The 19,990-nt window shown below is 42.5% G+C and overlaps 1 protein-coding gene across 1 annotated transcript; it reads right to left on the minus strand.

Annotated features, from left to right (window-relative positions):
• Window positions 1–4,048: 4,048 nt before the first annotated feature.
• Window positions 4,049–19,954, minus strand: LOC112216797 (lamina-associated polypeptide 2, isoforms beta/gamma). The gene is made up of 6 exons (XM_024376874.2): window positions 19,347–19,954; window positions 11,815–11,932; window positions 11,297–11,440; window positions 10,950–11,059; window positions 5,359–5,462; window positions 4,049–5,149 (listed from the first exon to the last, which is right to left on the minus strand). Exons 1-6 carry the CDS (start codon window positions 19,572–19,574, stop codon window positions 4,786–4,788), a joined length of 1,068 nt encoding a protein of 355 aa, XP_024232642.1. The 5' UTR covers window positions 19,575–19,954; the 3' UTR covers window positions 4,049–4,785.
• Between the last annotated feature and the right edge of the window lie 36 nt (window positions 19,955–19,990).

Consider the following 19,990-nt stretch of genomic DNA (forward strand, 5'->3'; position numbering starts at 1 on the left):
ATGGTTGTCCTTCTGGAAGGTTCTCCCATCTCCACAGAGGAACTCTGGAGCTCTGTCAGAGTCACCTCCCTGACCAAGGCCCTTCTCCCCCGATTGCTCAGTTTTGGCTGGATGGCCATTCTTCTTCCATTTCAGAATCATGGAGGCCACTGTGTTCTTGTGGACCTTTAATGCTGCAGAAATGTTTTGGTACCGTTCCCTAGAGCTGTGTCTCAACACAATCCTGTCTCGGAGCTTACAGACAATTCCTTTGACCTCATGGCTTGGTTTTTGCTCCGACATGCACTGTCAACTGTGGGACCTTATATAGATAGGTGTGTGCCTTTTCAAATCATGTCCAATCAATAGCATTTATCCCAGGTGGACTCCAATCAAGTTGTTGAAACATCTCAAGGATGATCAATGGAAACAGGATGCCTCTGAGCTCAATTTTGAGTCTCATAGCAAAGGGTCTGAATACTTTAATAAATAAGTTATTTCATTTTTTGCTTTGTCATTATGTGTGTAGATTGATGAGGAAAAACATACATTTAATCCATTTTAGAATAAGACTGTAAGGTAACAAAATGTGGAAAAAGTCAAAGGGTCTGAATACTTTATGAATGCACCGATGACAATCAAACAGGACCCGACCTGGACCCAAGGAAAAAGTGAACATTTCAGGTTCGGGTGGACCCGTGAAGACCTTTAGTCTGGACTACTACGGCTCCAGTATGTCCAGAACTCCGCTGCCTGGGTCCTCTCACACACCAAACCCTCGGAACACACCACCCCCACTTTGCACTACCATCACTGGCTCCCAGTCAAATGATGCATTACTCCTCACCTACAAGGCCCTCCATAGCCTTGCCCCCTCATACCTTTCCGACCTCCTCCATACACACATGCCTTTCCGCTGCCTCCGCTCCCCTGACACAGGACTCCTCACCATCCCTAAAACAAAGATTGGGGGACCAGGTATTCAGTATCACTGCTCCCCAAATTCTGGAACTTTCTCCCCCCCGGCCACCCACGACTCCATCAACACCTTCAAAAGCAGACTAAAATTCCACCTGTTCGGTCTGGCTTTCCCCTCAGTTTAGCCCAAGCTTAAAATAAGTAGCTTATATTTATATTTTAATTAGGGTTTCACAGAGAAAGCTACTGTTATTCTTAATTGTTTTTATTTTATTGACATGGTCAAATAAATCAAGCATAGATTGGTAACTTTTAAAAATAATTTGGCACAGCAACTAGAGGCCATGAGTAACTTGGCCGAAAATAATGGCACAGATTGGCCTATAGGTGGCGATGTTATAAGCAGTCTCACTTCAAACCTCATATCTGCCGCCCGTTTGAGCTAGAGACTTGAAACTTTGTATGTAGGTGTTTTTCTTCATGCTGAACAAATTTACCTCAAAGACCCGTAAGGTCTGTCAGGGTAGATTTTCCTCCATTTTGAAAACCTTTGAACCACATAACACCAAATAACAAAAGTCCAGTCCAAATAACACCAAATTCGGTATGTAGGCCCACTTAAGGGACTGGTTAAGAGATGGCTGTTACTGATAAAATCAGGAAATCAGACTTTGTATCCATTTAAATCCTCTGTAAATCCACTCTACAATGGCCATTCAACTTGAATCTTTTTAAGGTCATCAAAGACATTACCATAATGAACCATGTTACGATTGGCATTGATATCTTAAAAAAAGGGAAGCTATTAATAATGAACTTTTTTGACTATTTAACACTAATGCTTAAAATAATCATACAAAATCTTCTTTTCATGGACAAAGTCAGATTCACTCCAAATGTGGTCTTTGGACTCATCACAATAGTCCTTAGAGTTTGAGAAAATAACATTGATGCATTCAAAGATGTCCACACTATACCAGCAGGATACACTAATATGCTAAAATATGCAAAGGATTCTTGCTCCTATGCTTCTTCTCATGAACCACATGACACCAAACTTGCAATGTAAGCCCATGGAACATCTTAACTTAGTTTGAGAAAAGCTAAGGGATTGGTCAAAAGGTGGCTCAGTTATTGACAAATCAATCCCTTAAAATGAGATAAATTGAATTTGGTATTATCTTTAACAAAAAAAAACAATGTAAAGCTAATGCTCAAAAACTGCAATCTTATGGGCGGAGGTTTGCGACAGGGTATACTGCTCCTCTACCAATGTAAAAATGAAAGAATCTAATTACAAATTTTATTATACTCCTTTGAGACTCCATAGAATGAAAACAGATATGTCTCCTAACTGTAAAAGATGTACCTCTGAAAGTGGAACCTATATGCATGTATTTTGGAGCTGTAGAGATTGCCAGATTCTGGCAATCTAAACATACTGCTGCACAGTAAATATTAGAGGTACAGTTTGATATGACCCCGTGTATCGATCTTCTTAATGCCCAGCAGGACTTTGTTCTTGATCCTGACAGAGAAAATGTACTTATGACTATTACATACTTTGCTAAGAAATGTATACTTCTATTGTGGACCTCTAATACCCCTCCTACATTTAAAATGTGGATTGACCAGATTGTTGACTTTCTTCCTCTTGAAAAGCTCACTTATGACCTCCACAAGAGACAGCCCAAGTTTGATAGACTCTGGTCTCCACTATTCAACTATATTTCAAACTGGACAGAGTGAACGGGGTGACTAGGGAAATGCGCAGATACATGTTGTGTAAGGTACTGTAAAACCTAAAAACGAATTATTGGCCCGTCGTCTCAGCGAATGCTAGAAATAGCTGATAAGAACCTTGATAGTGCTGCTGCAAGTGTTATGTCTTTTTTTGTTTTTATTTTAATTTGGTTTTTGAGTACGTGTGCGTATGTATGTATGTATGTATGTATATATATATATGCACCCAGGAAAATAAATAGATTAAGAAAAATGTTATTTGACTTCATCATTCATTTTAATTATATTTTAATTTTTTCAAATGTACTATATTTTTTGACTTTTAATTTTTTTAAGCCTGTCACATCTGTGAATGTGGAATGTGTTTTGTTGGTTGATTGAAAAACAAGAAAACTTTAAACTTTAAATTGAAAAAAAAAAACTGCTATCTTTTCCTCATGAACCATGCATGAGATTCACTCCAGATTTTGTATTTAGACTCATATCAGTCGAATGGCTTTGAGAATGATTAGTTGCTGCATTTGTTGTCAGCCACGGTACAGCACTAGATGGCATCATATCACACTAGGGCTAGAACTGAACCGATGGACATTGGGCAATGACATTTGGTATGTAAACCTTGTGTATACATCCCTTAAAAGCTGTGTGAATATTAAAAAGTCACTGCAACCTTAAATGGCTGCAGCAGAGCAATTGGTGGCACTATAGATGTCATTGTCACTAGTGGCGCCATAGGATACTAGTGCAATAACTATTGATCAAGTGGACTTGGTCTAATGCAAATTAATGTACGATTTCAATTATGCAGACACACAATGTGAAATATCGTTATTAGTATCACATATTGTTGCCCAAGTAGATGGGCCGAACGTGGTGAAAAGTGGAGATTTTCTTTTGGAAAATTAGAAACCAGAAGTCCTGCCGCTTGCACAGTCAAAGTATCACATCGGGGAGTGTATTGAAGCATGTACCAACAGACTTAAATCATTTAGACAAATATTTACACTAATGCTGAAAATATTGAACTAAATATTTAATTTGAACATAAACCATTAGTCAAATTGACCCCAGGATTGGTATATAAACTCAATACATTAAGTAATGATTACCTGCGGCACTCAAAGATAACCAATCTACAGTGCTAGGCTAAACTTCACTTGCATCCTCCTTGTGGTATTGAGAGAAACTTGGTAGTGCTTTCACTGATTGCACATGAAGATTGTTTCTACATGACCGAGCACTTGCTCTGTTATCCAACAAATCTTGTTATTTTTCTGTCATGCTGTGAACTCTGTTCATTGCTGCTCGCAGCTAATATTTGTTTTGTTTTTACTCTTTGCTGTAGTGTCCTTGCTTTTTTTTAAACGGTGCTTTGTTGTTTCAAGTCAAATAAAAATCTAAAGACAAATTATCCTTACATATTACAGTTTTATTGAGAAGATATTCCATTATTTATTACAATGAATACATGATTAATTTGGCAACACAGACCATTTCAATTTAAAAAACGGGGCAGGGCATATAAGAGCTATGTGTGCATGAGTTAAGAATCCCCGTCTCACACACGTACACTGTATAGATGGTTCGATCAAGAAAAAAATGATTACAATTTGTTGAAATTCTTTCAGTCTTTTCCTATTTTTTTTTCATAATAACTGCATTCGATTACAGCGACAGCATTACAAAAGCAAACCGCGTGAAACACAGACACAGGCAATTCTCTCTCACAGACTCACGCAAATGCAATCATACGACTACACCATGTAGAGACATAAAACAAAAAATAGACCACAAAGCAAGTTCACATAATTTGGAAGCCACTGTTTCGGTGTATGTACGTTATCTGGAGATGAGTGGTGCGACTGGCTTTCTCTCAGCCTCGCAGGCTCAGATGGGGAAAGGACAGACAAACAAACAGAAGACGGTATTGTCATTTCAGAATGAGAAGCGGTGGTCATCTTCAAGGTTCAATATGTCTTATTAGACATTGTCGTCTCCAGGAGGTGTTGACAAAGACTAGGCTACCGTACCAGACCATTTAACCAATTATAAGTGACAGAAACACGGGAAGGAAAAAAATACAAGAATGCCAAGGAAGTGAGGGACGATGACAATGAAAATAGTGGCAGCAACATTATGCTGCCTTCACTTGCGGACCTCACTGCCACTGGTCTGCATGGAATCTGAAGACCCTCCAAAGGGGGCCATAGCGTTGGTCTCCATGGTCTGGTAGACGAAGAATATGAAGCCAGCGACAACGCTGAGGAGCAGCAGCTTCAGCCAGACAGGCAGGCCACGGGGTGGTGCTACGGCCTTGCCAGCAGGGGGTGCCACTGACGTTACCAGCCTGGTAGAAGGGGGCAGGGTGGTGACTCTGTGGACGGTGGCGGTGCGGCTCTCCGTGTAGGAAGAGTTAGAGGCGGAGCGCAGGAGGGTCTCATCTGTCCACAGGTCACCAGACTTTAGGGGCCTGCCGGCTGCGCCTCGGATGGGCCGTCGACAGGTGGCGCTAGAGGGACAGGAAAGGTAGAACGTTGAGTTTCATGGTAACATTTCACACGAGTTGCCATCAGTCAAGTATTACGATCAAGCTCTTCACAAATTAGTTACAGGACACCGCTTTACAGGAATGACAAGACTGTGGGTGGCAGTCTGCCAGATATAGCAATGTTTTATTGAAGTAGTTTATGTTGATAGAATAATGTGCGTGTGTCTTACTTGATTCCTGTTGGAGTGTTGGTCTCGTAGGGGAACATCTCCTTCAGGATATCCTTCTCATCCGCCCTGCTGGGTGTCTGCTCACCAGCTGCTATCTTCTCCACCTGCAACACACATTTTAGTACACTTTCTTTAGACGTTGAAGCGATTAAGGTGAGGATGAGACATTCTTCCATTTGCATGTTACAATGTCACTGCCACATATGGTATTATTTTTTGTAAAAGGCTAGAGAGGGTGTGTACACCTAAGAACCACTAGGTGGCCCTGTTGCAGTTCTCTTCCCATGTGACCGCACAAGTCTTGAGTCTTTCACTCCCCTCACTTCAGCTGGCATTTAAGCAGCTGTACTAGTACAGACAGACAGCTGTGCGCCACACACACACTACAGTAGCTCCATTCATAATTGTCACCCATTTGATTACAATCACACCATGTGTAAGGAAAAAAAACATGAGACCACTTTCACTCCACCACAACACAATTAACCTTACAGTTCCCATTCCCGGGTGCCACCACAAACCACTGTGAGAAAAACAGAACTCTATTTGAGAACTGCAAAGACTGTATACCAGAGTAAAGCGATTGGACAGCGTGTCAAACTTGGCAGAGAGAGATGATAGGCATTCCATTTGTTCCTTCAGGACTTGAGATGGAGATGGGGGGGGTGTGTGAGACGTGGCTCACAGACCTGACGGTGAAGGAGGCAAAGGGGTCACTTTCAGACAAATGAGGAAGGCTTGGCTACTAGGAGCGGGCTGACTTCCTGACTTCCCTTTAATATGGAGAGGGTAAGTAACACACTGGGTCAGTATCCTATACTCGTAGAGTTGGGCCATCTCTTAGACACGTACATTACAAATCCAGTGAGCAATATTACAGTAGTGGGCATCCTAAGAGGACAATGTGAGAAAGAACATATACTAATGCTCTGTCCTACCGGAGCATGGACACTTGGTGCAGGTTCCTGAGATGACCACAGATACGGATTAGGAATATCAGTTATAGAAGAGGTTGGTTGATATACATACAGACCCAGGAGAGACTGACGGCAAGAGAGTGAGACCAGAACGAATAGCCAGTGATCAGAGCACTGAGGAAATTGTGAAGATTGAAAATCAGACAAAACACCCAATACAGAGTGATGTCCCAAGTACTACAGCAGGTGAGAGATGTCCCACACCTCTAAAAGAGAAGTATTGAGTAGGGAGGTTGGCTCATGACTGGGAGCTTAATCAGTCAGAGTGAGAGGAAGACCACCACCATCCTCCTCACAGCACAGCTAGAATAGAAGAGAATGGATTTATTTTTTCACAGAGGAGAAAGAACAGCGGTGGCTTTCGAATTAGATAAACACACACAAGACTGATACAAACATTACACAAGCAACACAATCACAAACATTTATTTTTTAAGTGGATGAAAAGGTCTTTCGTCTTGGTGGCAGAGAGAAATCTTCCAGGACGTTCTCCTTACACCAGAGGTCAAACTTGTCCACTGAATTGAAACAGTCGAGATGTTTTGCCTTGTGCTGCACACACCCGCTTATACAAGGTAGGCATTGTTCCCAAACCCATCCAAACTCAGTTTGAAGTAGATCAAATCATCCAACCATGTTCAGTTAACCAAATCAGGCTGGCATCAAAGGTATGCCCATTGGAACCAAACATTGACATGTAGCTCATCCCGTTTAATACGTAGACTAGAGACTAGCTAGAACTATAGAAGAGTGGTGAGCATACCTTCCAGAGTTCCTCTACGACCAGCCCCCCCTCTACTTCCTCTCTTCCTTTTTGGTTTCCGCCGTCTCTTGCCACACCTCATTTGGCTTCCTCTAGGGTGTCAACCCATTCTGATTTGGTGAAAACACGGTTTAGTGATGACCTTTCACTTCCTTATTTTATAAAAATACATTTTACCAAGACATATATGATTCTTCATGTTCTGAATCGTTCAGTGGGGTCTTTTTTGGATTTCATAAACTGTTGACAGAGTGGTGCCACTTTCTCACTGGAACTTGAGGATTTTGCATGTTGTGGTGGTAGTCTACAAAGACATTTCGAGAGTCGCAAAAAGCTAAATTAGCACGAACCAAGCTAAATTAAATTATAAAAGGCATTGAAAATGATTGTTTTTGTGAGAAATATTCTGTCATGTCTCAAAATCGATATCCATCTTACCTCTATTGTTTTATGTCCTCTGGATTCAGAAGAAAGATGAGTTCAACGGTGAACCTGTCAGTTTAGCCTCAATTCTCGCACTTCAACCAGCCTAGCTGAAGCAATGCTATTTTCCAGTTTTAAAAAAAAACACTTTTTGTCTCTGGCCTACATTGATTTAGTCATCCTAATTTGGACCATCCTTTTCTTAGAGGAGCATCTACACAATTAACATAAATCTCCCGATTAGTCAAAAGATGCGTTTTTGATTGGACATCCTACTTCCTCCATCTGCCCGCCCTCCAGAACACCAGGTGTCACAGGATGGCCAAGAAAACCCAAGCCACGGGCCTGTTCTCCCCGCTTCCTACACCTCCCCAACAAACATTTACCCTGCACACACCCACCCCCCAATGGACATTTATCGTTGGCACAGCGTAAATAAATAAAGGTTTTATTACAGTTCCATTCACTTCTCACTCCCCCCTGCTGCACCACTATGGACATTCGCCAACTGACTCTTCCCCTGCCCCCACCACCCAACAGTCATTTATGATTGCTACAGTTGTAAATGTGTTTATATTATTTTTCATATTTTCTCATTCACTTCTCTCTTAAAAAAAAAAAAGTATTTGAACCCAGAGCGCAGCAGCATTCACATTCAGGGGGAAGGCTCGGTCAGGGACAGACTGAGGGTAAGACACAGTAGAGACTTTAGAGTACTAGACTAAACTCTTCAACATTAAGGTTCGGCAATATGAAAAATATATGCGCAAAATGGCACAGTCCCACATATCTTACTATGACACCACTGTGACTACGTGATCATTAGCCATGTACACCCATTGAACAACTTCCAATATCAATCCGTGCCATGATCACAACAACAGTTCATAGCGACAGTGAGTGACAAGTAACCACAGAGAACCCCACCGCCTGAGCTGGGAACCTCGGTACCGGAGTCAGTCTGGGCGAGGGAGACTCAGCCCTGGCTGTTAGGACATCTTGATGGATAGTCCTAGTGGACTGGGCATGGGCTAGGCCCTGCAGTAAGGGAGAGGGCTTAGAGCTTGGCTTGTCTGCCGATATAGGCTTAGGTTCCTTAGGGACTTCCTGGAACATGACAGAGGGGGAGAGAGGCGAAAGGAAGTTAGAGGGAAGACTGACAAATGGATCAGAAGGAAGTTTACTCAGGACATCAAACTCACTAGAAGCAGAGGTGCCTTGGTCCTTGCCTCTCTGGGAGGGGGAAGAAAGTGAGACCTGCCACCTGTGCAGTGTTCATTGTTGACTATAGCTGAGGAAGACCGTGGTGTGGTGAAAGGGAGGACACACCCACCCACACGAGAGTAGCTTCCCAAACATATATTAAATAGTGGATGTAGAGAACCCAGTGGATTAAGACATTAGTCTAAGCCTTACTTTGTGAGACTGCTTAACTAATTGTATACTACATCTCATTTACTTATACGCAGCTTTTAGCTGCAGATGTGTACAATTCCAAATAAACCTTAAATATATATAACATGACTAACACTATCCACAAAAAAGGTGATTATCAAGCTAAACACTACTCCATCGCACCACAAACCCAGTGAGATGGATAGGCTTAGTGTATATTACAGAATCATCGCTTGCAGGAACCATCTGGTCGACTATGAGAGGATCTTCTCGATGGTCTCTTTATATTCAACACAGGATGCTCTTCCTCAAGATCATCATCATCCTCATGAGCATAGATCTAAACACACCTTACAAAGCAAAGTCCACAACCTCAGTGAGTAAAGTTGGCAGTCCACAACCTCAGTGAGTAAAGTTGGCAGTCCACAACCTCAGTGAGTAAAGTTGGCAGTCCACAACCTCAGTGAGTAAAGTTGGCAGTCCACAACCTCAGTGAGTAAAGTTGGCAGTCCACAACCTCAGTGAGTAAAGTTGGCAGTCCACAACCTCAGTGAGTAAAGTTGGCAGTCCACAACCTCAGTGAGTAAAGTTGGCAGTCCACAACCTCAGTGAGTAAAGTTGGCAGTCCACAACCTCAGTGAGTAAAGTTGGCAGTCCACAACCTCAGTGAGTAAAGTTGGCAGTCCACAACCTCAGTGAGTAAAGTTGGCAGTCCACAACCTCAGTGAGTAAAGTTGGCAGTCCACAACCTCAGTGAGTAAAGTTGGCAGTCCACAACCTCAGTGAGTAAAGTTGGCAGTCCACAACCTCAGTGAGTAAAGTTGGCAGTCCACAACCTCAGTGAGTAAAGTTGGCAGTCCACAACCTCAGTCAGTGAGTAAAGTTGGCAGTCCACAACCTCAGTGAGTAAAGTTGGCAGTCCACAACCTCAGTGAGTAAAGTTGGCAGTCCACAACCTCAGTGAGTAAAGTTGGCAGTCCACAACTTCAGTGAGTAAAGTTGGCAGTCCACAACTTCAGTGAGTAAAGTTGGCAGTCCACAACTTCAGTGAGTAAAGTTGGCAGTCCACAACTTCAGTGAGTAAAGTTGGCAGTCCACAACTTCAGTGAGTAAAGTTGGCAGTCCACAACTTCAGTGAGTAAAGTTGGCAGTCCACAACCTCAGTGAGTAAAGTTGGCAGTCCACAAACAAGCTTTAAAGGGATGGTTTGATATTTTTCCAATGAACTCTGGGATACCATTCTGATGTCTATATGTCCAGTATGCAAGAAGTTAAAAGGTGCGAGACAAAACCTAACTCGTTAGCTCAGGACTGGAAATGCACAGGAACAGCTACCTCGGGGTAGTAGATACAGGGCTTAATTTCCAAAATCTCTTTAATGTGGTTATAATATCCACATGAGACAGGCAGCTTCAGTTGAGAAGGTTACCATCTGGTAGGTTCAGGATTTCGACACCAGATGGCACCAACACCTCCCAAAGTATCAGGAAAAAAGAAAAGGAGAAAAGTAAATATGTAAAAAAGACTCAAACGATAGGTTTTGTATAGGAGTTGGGAGAATAATGAGTATGTTCTTGCAAGGAAAGAATGAAAGAGGGAGAGAGAGAGTCAAAGAGACAGAAAATAGTGGACTAGAGGCACCCAGTGGCAAAGAGAAAACAAGCTAATCCAAGTCAATTGGCCAGTCCTGAAATTAAAACCTGCTGCACAAACTACCAGCAGACAGACACACAGAGGGTCCTTCAGACAGACATTTGGTGCTTTGTTTTCCACACACACGTAATTCCCACCCCTATATGAGTCTCAAAGGACACATTTCCTCTCTCAATTAATATTTGAGACAGGTTTAAAAGTCAACACTATAGCCTCTGTGACTACTAATTACAACTTGAGATATGCATGCTATTTAACTCATATTTCAACACAGTCTGTATGGCGAGCTTTGAAGGAATAAACACCATGAGGCTGGCCTAGGGTGAGGATGTGCTTTTGTACACTGATTAAATAAAGCCAAAATAAAAAGAGGGACTCACTCGGTTGTGCTGGCTGCTGCGGGTCCTGGTGGTGACTGGGGTCTTCCCTCTGCTTCTGACAGGTCTCTCCACCACGGGGACTGGCTCTGGTTCTGGGACTGTAGTCATCTCTAAAACACATACACACCACACAATTTCCATCAATGTCATGCTGTCAATCAGTCTATTAACCAACAAATCAAATCTCATGATTTGTATTATCCCAGAGGGCCAATTTGGTATGAAAGTAGGCATCTCAGAAAAAAAATATCTAATGTGTAATCTAATGGTGTCAACTGCCAAGATGAATCCGATTTGAATCTGTAATAACCTGGTCTAAGAGGATGACTAAGTGTTACGTTTCTTACCTTCCTCCTTGTCGCTGTAGTGGTATGAGTCAGAGTTGCCGTTGCGGTCTACCTGAGTGATGACCACCGGTAGAGCAACAGCCTCAGGAGGACCATGATCCAACAGCTTCTGGAGCCTTCTCTCATACAGCTTACGTGTTGAGGCTGCCATGACAAGACATTCAAATAAAAATCAATGGAACTTCATGAATCCCTCTTCTCATACGGTCTATGGGTGGAGGCTGCCAACATTTCAGACATTATTCAAATGAATTCAACACAACTTTATTGATAAGCAAATGAAGACCGCAACAATAATGGCCATTATTAAAATAAATTCAATACATAGAAGGCATTCTATGTCTGGACCAAAGTAGTAGTTTTATTTACATGGTCGGGATTCAAGAGCCCATCACAATTAAATACATATTCCACCTACCATATAACCAACAGGCAATTATAGACTCGGTAACACAGAATGAACCCAATGTTTTCTAAAAAACAATGCCTCTGGCAAATGTACTAGCAGACTGACTCACCCACGATGGGTCCTGCGTTGACTCCATACTTGAGCAGCTCGTCCTTCAGGCCCTCACTGGTCAGCTCAGTCACATCCAGGTCCTCAAGCCGAGGCTTGTCTGTTTTCCTCGTGGCTTTCTGTGAAAGGACCACAGAGGTCAGATTAACACTTCATGTTGCATCAAGGCCTACCACCCATCACAGAAGGATGACTTGAATTGGAACGCCCATTCTAGTAATCATATTTCTTTGAGTTGTTTTTAAATGTACTTCAAAATAAAAAGGTTGGATTCAATTTGTGCTGGAGCTCGCCAAAACACAAATCCAAAGAAGCAAAGCAAAGAAATACATTTTGTGCTACTGAACATCACAGGGTTTAACATTTGAAATCCACAAACTGAAATGTCCAAAAAATCTCTAACTCTGCAGTGTGTGAGTGAGAGAGAGTCGACTGATCTTTAGATTAGTGTTTTCTTTACCCAGCTCCTTAAGGCTGCTTCTGCCAGCAACACCACAGATGTTAAACGCCTTAAAAAGGTTTCTAATCACACACTAATTATCAGCAGAGCTAGTTTAACACCCTCTCCTGACCTAAACCATCATTATTGATCAACACTAAACAAACAACCAGAGAGCAAACAGAGCGGTATACTACGAAGCATTTTTTATTACTTATTGTTAATGCCATCTTTGGTGTGCTTATCAATCAATGCACAAGCACCTTTGTCCTTCCATCTATGGAACAGCTTGTTGCGTTGTGGGCATAGACATAGAAGGGTGTTGACTGTTAAACTCATGGATACACTGGCAATGGCTGCCAGTCTTGAATGGGAACTGCCATCTATGGTTGGTTGCGGCTGGCAGTTTGCCTTTCGCAAAGTCAGAATATAATAGCGCGAAAAACAGTTTGGAAAGCAAATACGGTCAGCATTTTTAAAAAATTGTATAATTTGTCTCTTTTACATTGAACAAAAATATACAACGCAACATGTAAAGTGTTGGTCCCATGTGTCATGAGCTGGGAAAAAAATGCCAGAATGTTCCATATGCAAAAAAAGCTTCTTTCATTTTGTGCAGAAATTTGTTCTCATCCCTGTTAGTGAGCATGTCTCATTTGCCAAGATTAGAAGTTGATTAAACAGCATGATCATTACACAGGTGCACCTTGTGCTGGGGGCAATAAAATACCACTTTAAAATGTGCTGTGTGACAAAACTGCACAATGCCACAGATGTCTCAAGTTTTGAGGGAGCGTGCAATTGGCATGCTGACTGCAGGAATGTCCACAAGCGCTGTTGCCAGAGCATTGAATGTTAATTTCTCTACCATAAGCTGCCTCCAATATCGTTTCAGTACGTCCAACAGGCCTCACAACCGCAGACCACATTTAACCCTGCCAGCTTAGGACCTCCACATGCGGCTTCTTCCCCGGCGGGATTGTCTGAGGGGGGTGGGAGGTTGCTGAGGAGTTTCTCTCTCTGTACTAAAGCCCTTTTGTGGGGGGAAAACTAACTCTGATTGGCTGGGCCTGGCTGCCAAGTGGGTGGGCCTATGCCCTGCAAGGCCCACCCATGGCTGTACCTCTGCCCAGTCATGTGAAATCCATAGAATAGGGCCTAACAATTGATTTCAATTGACTGATTTCCTTATATGAACTGTAACTCAGTAAAAACCTTTGAAATTTGAGCATGTTGCATTAATATTTCTGTTCAGTATAATTCATAAAATATTTAATTAGTCCTCTTCCTCAAATGAAGGGGATGATGACAAACTTTGCGAGAGGAAGGGTATTGAATTTCATTGGTCCTCAACCTCGTGGCTCAGACATTTCATTCATGATAAATGGAGTTAGCCTGCCCTGGAGCAGGTTAGTTCGGAAGGATTTGTTGGAGTAGAAATGTACCTGGCTAAAAAGGTGAGCCACTTTCATGGAACCAGTTGACCAAAGTTAACTCCTCAAACCTGATTGGTAGTATAGGGCTCAGGTTCAATCCCCTTCAACCAGGCTGCAGAGAATTTATCCACTCTGCTGACAAGTATTTTTCTAGAATGGAAAAACATTCTAGCCATTCTGTTCAGTCCCAGAAACTGATGGGTTGGGCCAGACCCAGAACACACTACCAAGCGGCGGTTTGAAAATGTGCAATTGGATTTGATACTCTGATTTAGTTAAAGATAATCCGATCGCTGATGACTTTGATTTGTATAACAACTCATTTTGATGTCATCACAAACAACTTCTATGATGGCAGTCACAGACTGAAGTATACAGCAGTGGAAGAATTCAGTTTGAGTCGTCAGACAAGGTATAGCGGCATACCGGCAGTCACCTAGTATTAGTTTTTAGTGAGTCTTCCTCCACAGAGGTTGATGACTGTAGTTGTTCGAAGCCAAAGGGTATTTTCCCCCTTGGCCTAGGCTGTGCAACCGTATCGAACCGCTCCGTCCCGCCCCCAGGACACCTCTACAGCAGAGATAAACAACTATCACTTTCTGTGCATTTGTTACTCTGATTCATATTTCTTAACAGCTAGAATAAAAGCCGTGTCTATTTGAACAAATATGTCATATATACTGTGTGTACGTACACACACGTATTTAAGGGTTGTTCCCGACAAAAACAAAATCTTGGTCGACCGAAAGTGCTCTTTCGACCAATTGTTTGGTCGACATTTTTAAACGTGTATTTTTCTATACACACCCCAGTGTTTCAATAAAATCAACGCCATGCATTGAGCTTGTCTGATGTTTTAAGCTCACGGTTGGATGAGATAAGACATATGCCTCAAGAGGGTGGCAGAGTTCTAGATAACCTGACCCAACTATTCTCTTCCTGCTGGCTTTCGCAGATTCTGCTAATACTCTCCTGAAGTTGCTGGTAATAGACTACACGAGGAGTCGGCAACCTGTCATGTGGGATGCCAATATATCTTACCATTTCTACCAATCTGTGTGCCAGTTATTGTTTTCATATGCAAATATTTGTGAAACAGATTCATTTACTTTATAATAACGTCTTCAAAATGATTGTCATGTGGTTAAATAAAATTCTATCCAAATCTAAAATTGTACAAATGTAAAAAGGAACTTCTATTGCCATTGCTAATTATAGACAAAAAGCCAACAAATAAAAACATTGCAGCCTGCAGGTTAAAAAAATAAATCCTGATAATAAAATATCCTATAAAATCACATTGGCTACACATGGCCTGTCTGCAACAAACTTGAAACATCAACTAACTTCCATCCTGAAGCTTGAAACATTGTATAAAATATTCTGGGCCCTCAGTTTCCAACGCCAGTGAGCGCGGGACAGTAACACACATTTGCAGGCTATTTGCACAAAGGTTAAGAAACAGTGATATTGCAGAAGAAAACATATGCAGGACGCAGACAAATGTAGGGTAAACCAATTGCATTTAACCTACATGACAACATAACATGTAGCCTAGCCGTGTCTACACATTGCATTGGGGGAAAACAATCTGTGTTTTAACCATAAAATAACATACAACTATTATTTAGCTTCTCGGTGATCATGCAACACCGCACATCATTGAAATTTGCCAGAGTAGCATGTTGTGCCTTGTGCATAAAGTTGCAAATGCGCATAAGGTACGGATGTTTAGCTATCAGGAAGTCCAGAGACCCCGGCCACGCAGCTACTCTGTTTGCTCTTCAGTCTAGAATCTTTTTGTTTGAAGCAAACCACCCTGCATACCACTGCTGGTTTGCATCTGAACCTAATCAGGGTTGGTCCTGGTCAGTCCCTGGATGGGAGACCAGATGCTGCTGGAAGTGGTGTTGGAGGGCCAGTAGGAGGCACTTTTTCTTCTGGTCTAAAAAAAAAAATATCCCAATGCCCCGGGCAGTAATTCGGGACACTGCCCTGTGTAGGGTGCCGTCTTTCGGATGGAACGTTAAACGGGTGTCCTGACTCTCTGAGGTCATTAAAGATCCCATGGCACTTATCGTAGGGGTGTTAACCCCGGTGTCCTGGCTAAATTCCCAATCTGGCCCTCGAACAACATCACGGTTACCTAATAATCCCCCTCCTCTCCCCTGTAACTATTCCCCAGGTCGTTGCTGCAAATGAGAACGTTTTCTCAGTCAACTTATCTGGTAAAATAACAGATAAATAAATATAATATAATACCATCCGATGAGCTTTGGCGTCAGCTCAATGCTAAAAACAGTACTGACGGTAAGACAATTAATTATATAAAGCACTCCGGCCTAATTTGTTTCGGCATACTCCCCAGCCGATAACAAATCCAATTCCTTACCATCTCTGCCATGGTCAGTTTAACGTGCAAGGGTTGGGAATACTTTGCCTGACTGACTTACAATGACGCAAGCAAAAAAAGTGACAGGAATTAGGAAGTTCTATAACTACTTCTATGGTTCTTGCCACATTCCATTGGAACTCTGCCATGGTTCTCTTATCCATGGAACATTTGACAGGGTGGGAGTAGTAAGGAGAGAGAGAGGGAAACAACCTCAAACAGACCGACAGAGAGGGGGATTTAGCAGCTATCAGTCTCCCACTAGCCTATATTAGACTCCTTACTGCGGGCCTCAGTAAAGTTGGAGCAGCAGAGCACATTTCATAATCACAGCATTCCAAGGAAGAAATAAGAAAACAGTTAGAGACTTCCCATTTGTTCCCTCACTTTTCATCCGCTCTCTGATCACACACTTTAAAGTGAAATCAAGGCACTGAGCGCATGGCTAGCCCCAAGGCCCAGACCATCCCTGTGCTTTAAGTTATGCGTTAGGCTACTTGCAGAAGTTTTGTAGACTAGAGGTTTAAATGACATGGAATACAGATTGAATCAATGTATTGCAGAACAATATGGATTAATATCGTTCAGTCGCATGATCGCCTAGATGTCCAAAATGCTCTAAGTGGTTGTTTCTACTCACAGAAATCAGCTTGTAATATTGAAACTGGCCATTTTATGTGGCGTTTGGGGGTAAACTATAACAAATTGCTAGGTTGTGAATTATGATGATGTGCATATGGTTAACCACCTTTATGGATGGTTATGTCAGACATGATAGTTTTCATATCTGTGGTCCTCATGATGACCGCTGCAAGCGGAAAACTCCTCAACTCCCAATGACAAACCATTCAACCTCAGTTGAACTAAACCGTAGGAGAGAAAAACAGTACTTCACTCTTTTTTTTTTTTTTTTTTTTATCCCAAAGGGTTTATTTTGATAGCTGCTATGAGTGAAAATGTGTGTTTAATGTTCTGCGTGTGCCAGTGGATGTTTGCCTCAAATGCTTCATGGTAATAAAAATCACACAGACAGGCATGATTGGGAGTCAGGTGACTATATGAAAACATCAGGAAGAGCGCTGCTGCGATAGCATTTAAATCTAATGAAAGTACTAGCCTACACACTTGTCGCACACACAGTTAACCACACATCTGTTCACGGATAGCCCGTGCACACATTCCTCTTTCAGGGAAAGTATTTCCTCAATAAAGAGACCAAACCCAATAGGAAAATAGCCCCATCCTCCACACCAGCAGCCTTGATTTCCTTCAATCCCGTTACCTATACCTTAATGCCATTTCCAGCACACTCAAAACTCCTTAAAGTTCCTTTCCTTTCCTCTTCTCTGCATACCAAGGCTTTCCCCTAACATAAAACCTCTCCGGTCCAGTTCCATCCCTTCTATGGATTCCACCCCTTATGACACTAGCTGCTTTTAGCAAAGCGTGTGTATTTTCATACACCATCGTTGCTTCCTATTGTATTGGGTTGCACAAAATCAGTCCGCAGGAAGTTAAATCAAATTCAATTTCTACTTACTGTGCCAGTGGGCAGGATGGTTGGTCATTATGATGGGGAAAATAAGACATTTCTAAAATAACATACTATTAAAACAGACTTTCCAAACATGGGTCTGTTGTCTTTAGTCTCAAATTCCACCCTTCATAACGAGCAACCGTCCTGCCCACCGGCAACAGTAAGTTGAAATATAATTTTATTTAACTTCTAGCTTCCCGTGGACTGTGCCCTTTTATCTCATTACATAGCCCTGGGTCTGAACTCCTCCCTATGCAACTGGGTCCTGGACTTCCTGACGGGCTGCCCCCAAGTGATGAATGTAAGCAACATTACCTCCTCGACACGGAGGCCCCAAAAGGGTGCATCCTCAGTCCTCTCTCCTGTATTCCCACGACTGCGTGGCCTCACAGTTCCAACTCCATCATCAAGACGCGTCAGTAGAAGGCCTGATCACCAACAACGACAAGACAGCCTACAGGGAGGAGGTAGGCACTAGGATGGCGTGGCGCCAGGTAAACAACCTGTCCCTCAATGTTAGCAAAACAAAGGAGCTGATTGTGGACTTCAAGGAGGAACCAGGCTGGACATGCTCACATACTCATCAACGGGGCCGCAGTGGAGATGGTAAATAACTTCAAATTTCTCGGCGTACACATCTCAGAGAAGCTGAAATGGTCTTACCACACAGACTCTGTAGTGAAGGCGGCACAACAGCGATTCTTCAACCTCAGGATGCTGAAGAAATTCGGCCTGCACCCGGGGCCCCTCACAGTGTTCTACAGGAGCACCATCGAAAGCATACTGTCGGGCTGCATCACACCCTGGTACGGGAACTCCACTGCCGCTGACCGTATAGGCTATTCAGAGGGTGATACATGCAGCCGAACACACACTGCCTGCTCGACAGGACACCTACAACACCAGGTGTCGCAGGAAGGCCAACAAGATCATCAGTGACACAAGCCACACCCTGTTCTCCCTGCATCAATCACTCAGATGCAGTGACTGCATCATGACAAAAACTGAGATTGGCCAATAGTGCCTACCCTCAGACCATCAGGCTGCTGAATACCCACTAGTCAGCAGCACCCCCCTTGTTTTTATTACCATTCTCATTATTTTATTTCACTAGTCCTGCATGTTGGAGCTCAAACCTCTTGGAGACTTAACCAGAAAAAAACTCACAGCTGTAATCAAATCATACTGCCACCTGCGCCGACCTTTCTGAATGCCCTATGTTCTACTGTCTCAATTTCGAGTTAGTGTCAAGACATTGAGTTAGTATCTCGAAACCTTGATTTACATAAGTCAATTTCGACTTAGTATGGCCATGTTTATTTACATATCTTGTCATTTTCAAATAGTATGGATATTTACACACACAATTGAGTGGCGAGGATGGTTTCCATAAGGAAGCATTCAGTAGTGACACTGGCAGATAGTTTAAGCGGGAAACTTTCAGCTGATTTGTAATACAATATAGCCAACATGTTTGTTTTTATATTTAAAAACGAGATGGAACTCGCTGTAATTGAAAAGATGGGAGATATAAAGTGTATGCATTTAAAAAGAAAATTTAATTACCTAGAAGACCACATCACAACGAGGTTTTTTTAAAAGGGAGATTAAAACACTACAACACAGTGACGTCTTCCCTACAGACATTTACTTGCAACATTCACACTGGAAACATTGTTACAAATATTATATTCGCCCGCGAGAAAGAAAAATCTTAAAAACAACTCACCCTGCCCGAACGACTTTTGTTTAAGACTACCGGGACTGGAAACTCCTCGTCGCTGGAGAAGGCGTCTGTAGAGATCTTCTTGTTCTGAACGGTCAAGTTTTTCAGATACAGCTGCACATAAACGTCCTTTCGCTGGTCTCCGGTCGGGAGAGCAACATTGTTGGCCAAAAGCTCGCTTTTGAGTTTCTCTTTGGTGAGAACCGATGGGTCCTCCAGATATTCCGGCATGTTGCTCGCTATGAAAAAGCAACTCCGCCTCCGTAACAAAATGAAGTAACGTTATTTAGCGGGCTATGTTAGCTAACTGGCTAAGTAGCGCCTCTTGTTGGATTAAATCTGCGAAACTACCAGTGTACACAAACTTGATACTTCAAGCTTCCTGGAACAATTTTAACACGTTAGCTTACTAGTTGTGGCGCCTCTTTTGTAAAAACTCTTCACAGTAGAATGAAGAAGTGAAAGCTCTAAACACAAGACAGACCTCCCCTTTAAAGTACGTGGTCTTGGGATATTATACCAATATCTGCTAGCTTGCTAGGACACCGGCCCTCTGCCAACATTGAAGGAACAAACGCGGTGAGAATGGAACCATCTGTGTGTGTGAACCACTGCCCTGTGAAAACAGACACTATTGGACAAGAGAG

This window comes from Oncorhynchus tshawytscha, linkage group LG17, assembly GCF_018296145.1.
Source record: "Oncorhynchus tshawytscha isolate Ot180627B linkage group LG17, Otsh_v2.0, whole genome shotgun sequence".
Taxonomy (NCBI): Eukaryota; Metazoa; Chordata; class Actinopteri; order Salmoniformes; family Salmonidae; genus Oncorhynchus; species Oncorhynchus tshawytscha.

Coding starts and splice junctions, on each gene's coding strand:
- LOC112216797 (XM_024376874.2), bottom strand. CDS start 19,574: ATGCCGGAATATCTGGAGGACCCATCGGTTCTCACCAAAGAGAAACTC. Junction 11,441..11,814: donor CAACGCAGGACCCATCGTGG/GTGAGTCAGTCT, acceptor TTGTCATGGCAG/CCTCAACACGTAAGCTGTAT. Junction 11,060..11,296: donor CTACAGCGACAAGGAGGAAG/GTAAGAAACGTA, acceptor TATGTGTTTTAG/AGATGACTACAGTCCCAGAA.